General features: G+C 44.2%; 1 protein-coding gene across 1 annotated transcript in view; it reads left to right on the top strand.

The window, feature by feature from the left end:
- LOC143288724 (uncharacterized) overlaps positions 1-2,500 on the top strand; it is an 84,540-nt gene that overhangs the window by 58,090 nt on the left and 23,950 nt on the right. The window contains exon 10 of the mRNA XM_076597350.1: positions 1,754-1,816. Coding sequence (XP_076453465.1) covers positions 1,754-1,816 — 63 coding nt within the window. The remainder of the gene's footprint in view (positions 1-1,753; positions 1,817-2,500) is intronic.

Consider the following 2,500-nt stretch of genomic DNA (forward strand, 5'->3'; position numbering starts at 1 on the left):
TTGGGACAGCAGTTACCTCCTCTGCTGTTCTGATGGTCACAACCGAACACGACTGACTATCATATAATGTGGTGCAAACAGTTCACGATAATGACAGTCATCCGTATATATACACTAACAAACACAGAATGCTTTTAACGTGAAATACTAATACACATAACAATAATCACAGTATACATACTGTGCTTGAAACTTAGATTGAAGTAAAGCCCACATACAATAATCACGATGAATTATTGGATAGGGTGTTTTGTTGATTTCTTCCTCTTCTGCATTCGTGGACTGCAGCTCCCACGTTCATTCGTATGCACGAATAGGCATTTACGCGTATGACAATTATTTTTTAACACCGCAGTGTAGATTGCCATACTCCTTTTCGGGGATTTGTATGCTGGAAATGTCGTGGATTGCGGGATATTAAACGTGCACATTTAATCTTCTGCACACGTGAAAACACACGAAGTGGGTTCAGGCACTGGTAGGTTTACATATCTGTTGACTTCGAAGGTAGAAAAAAAAATATCCACCCTTAACCCACCAGGTGCTGGAACCGGGATTTGATCCCTGGACCCTCAGATTAACTCACTCAGTACGGCCAGTCCTCTCTTCTCATCTACACAGACCCCTCGGATGTCCAGTGGGTGTCTGAATGACCCAACCTTTAGCTTCCGTCGTCAGAATTGTGGTATTCTTTGTCAATATTCAAGTCTTCAGTATAAGAGCCTTCCGCTTGCAATATTTTGATGATGGTAATTGGGGTGAAACGCTGTTAACGTCGTCTGTTTCGCCGTTCGTATGGAGAGAGTTAAAAGTCCAGGTTGGCGGACTGTTCAGATGGTTGTGTGAGTGAGTTGGTCTGACAAAGAAAAAGATGATCAACTCTATGAGTCGACCTATAATTTGGTTTTGCAATGTACATGGGTTGTTTTTTTTGTTTGTTTTTTTTTTCGTTTTGCATTTCATCAGTTTGCTGTGTGCTATGTTTATTCTTCTTTCATATCCCGAAAGCGGGCCAAAGAAATTAAAGGTTGTTGAATAGAGCTTTAAGACGGGCGCAATAGCCAAGTGGTTAAAGCGTTGGACTGTCAATCTGAGGGTCCCGGGTTCGAATCACGGTGACGGCGCCTGGTGGGTAAAGGGTGGAGATTTTTACGATCTCCCAGGTCAACATATGTGCAGACCTGCTAGTGCCTGAACCCCCTTCGTGTGTATACGCAAGCATAAGATCAAACACGCACGTTAAAGATCCTGTAATCCATGTCAGCGTTCGGTGGGTTATGGAAGCAAGAACATACCCAGCATGCACACCCCCGAAAACGGAGTATGGCTGCCTACAGGGCGGGGTAAAAACGGTCATACACGTAAAAGCCCACTCGTGTGCATAGGAGTGAACGCAGAAGAAGAAGAATAGTGCTTTACTTCTTTGTATGCCTCTTCTTCTTTCCTCCTCCCTCCTCTTCCTCCTCCTCCCCTTCTTCCTCCGCCCTCCTCCTCTTCCTCCACCCTCCTCCTCCTCCTCCACCTCCTCCTCTTCCTCCTCCCTCCTCCTCATCCTCCACCTCCTCCTCATCCTCCACCTCCTCCTCTTCCTCCTCCTCCTCCTCCTCCTCCCTCCTCCTCCACCTCCTCCTCCTCCCTTTCTTCCTCCTCCTTCTCTTCCTCATCTACTCCCCCACCTTCTTCTCCTCTCCTCTACCTCCTTCTCCCCCATCCCTCTTGCTGTCATTTCACTATTCATATTTTTGATCTCCAGATCAAGTTCATCGAGGGAGAGACCTTGTTTCTGATGGACAATGAAGACCGAAAGAAGTGGAAGGTCAGTCTCTCTCTCTCTCTCTCGCTCTCTCTCTCTCTCTCTCTGTCTGTCTGTGTCCGTGCGTGCGTACGTGTGAACGTGCGTGTGCGTGTGCGTGCGTGTGTGTGTGTGTGTGTGTGTGTGTGTGTGTGTGTGTGTGTGTGAATAGAATAGAATAGAATAGATTTGCAATGGTAAATGAATGAATGAATGAAAAACACACAATTAATCGATCAGTTAATGCAGTAAATTGCAGCAGCATTCATAAACAAATTTTCCTAATTTTGTTTGTATATATTCATCATCTGTTAGCATCACCTGACTGGGAATATTTCCTGTGTTATTCGAAATTTGAATATCTTTAAAAAATTGTTGCCTTAAGGTTTTATATACATGTGTGTGTGTGTGTGTGTGTGTGTGTGTGTGTGTGTGTGTGTGTGTGTGTTCGCGCGCGCGTGTGTGTGTTTGTGTGTGATACGCCCTGGTTTCTAATGTACTGTAACAAATTATCATTTCCTACGGATTCGAATGCATATTTATAAAATCATCGAAAGCAACGTGGAATACATTTTTCTTAAATACAAGCATACAGCTTCCTTGTCTGCTGGCTTGCTTGAAACTTGAAATTGTCTGGTTCACTTTGAACCATGTATATCATTTCAGCGCCGTTGTATAGCACATAGCAATGATTCTCAACAGAGAAAT

Source organism: Babylonia areolata, chromosome 13, assembly GCF_041734735.1.
Source record: "Babylonia areolata isolate BAREFJ2019XMU chromosome 13, ASM4173473v1, whole genome shotgun sequence".
Taxonomy (NCBI): domain Eukaryota; kingdom Metazoa; phylum Mollusca; class Gastropoda; order Neogastropoda; family Buccinidae; genus Babylonia; species Babylonia areolata.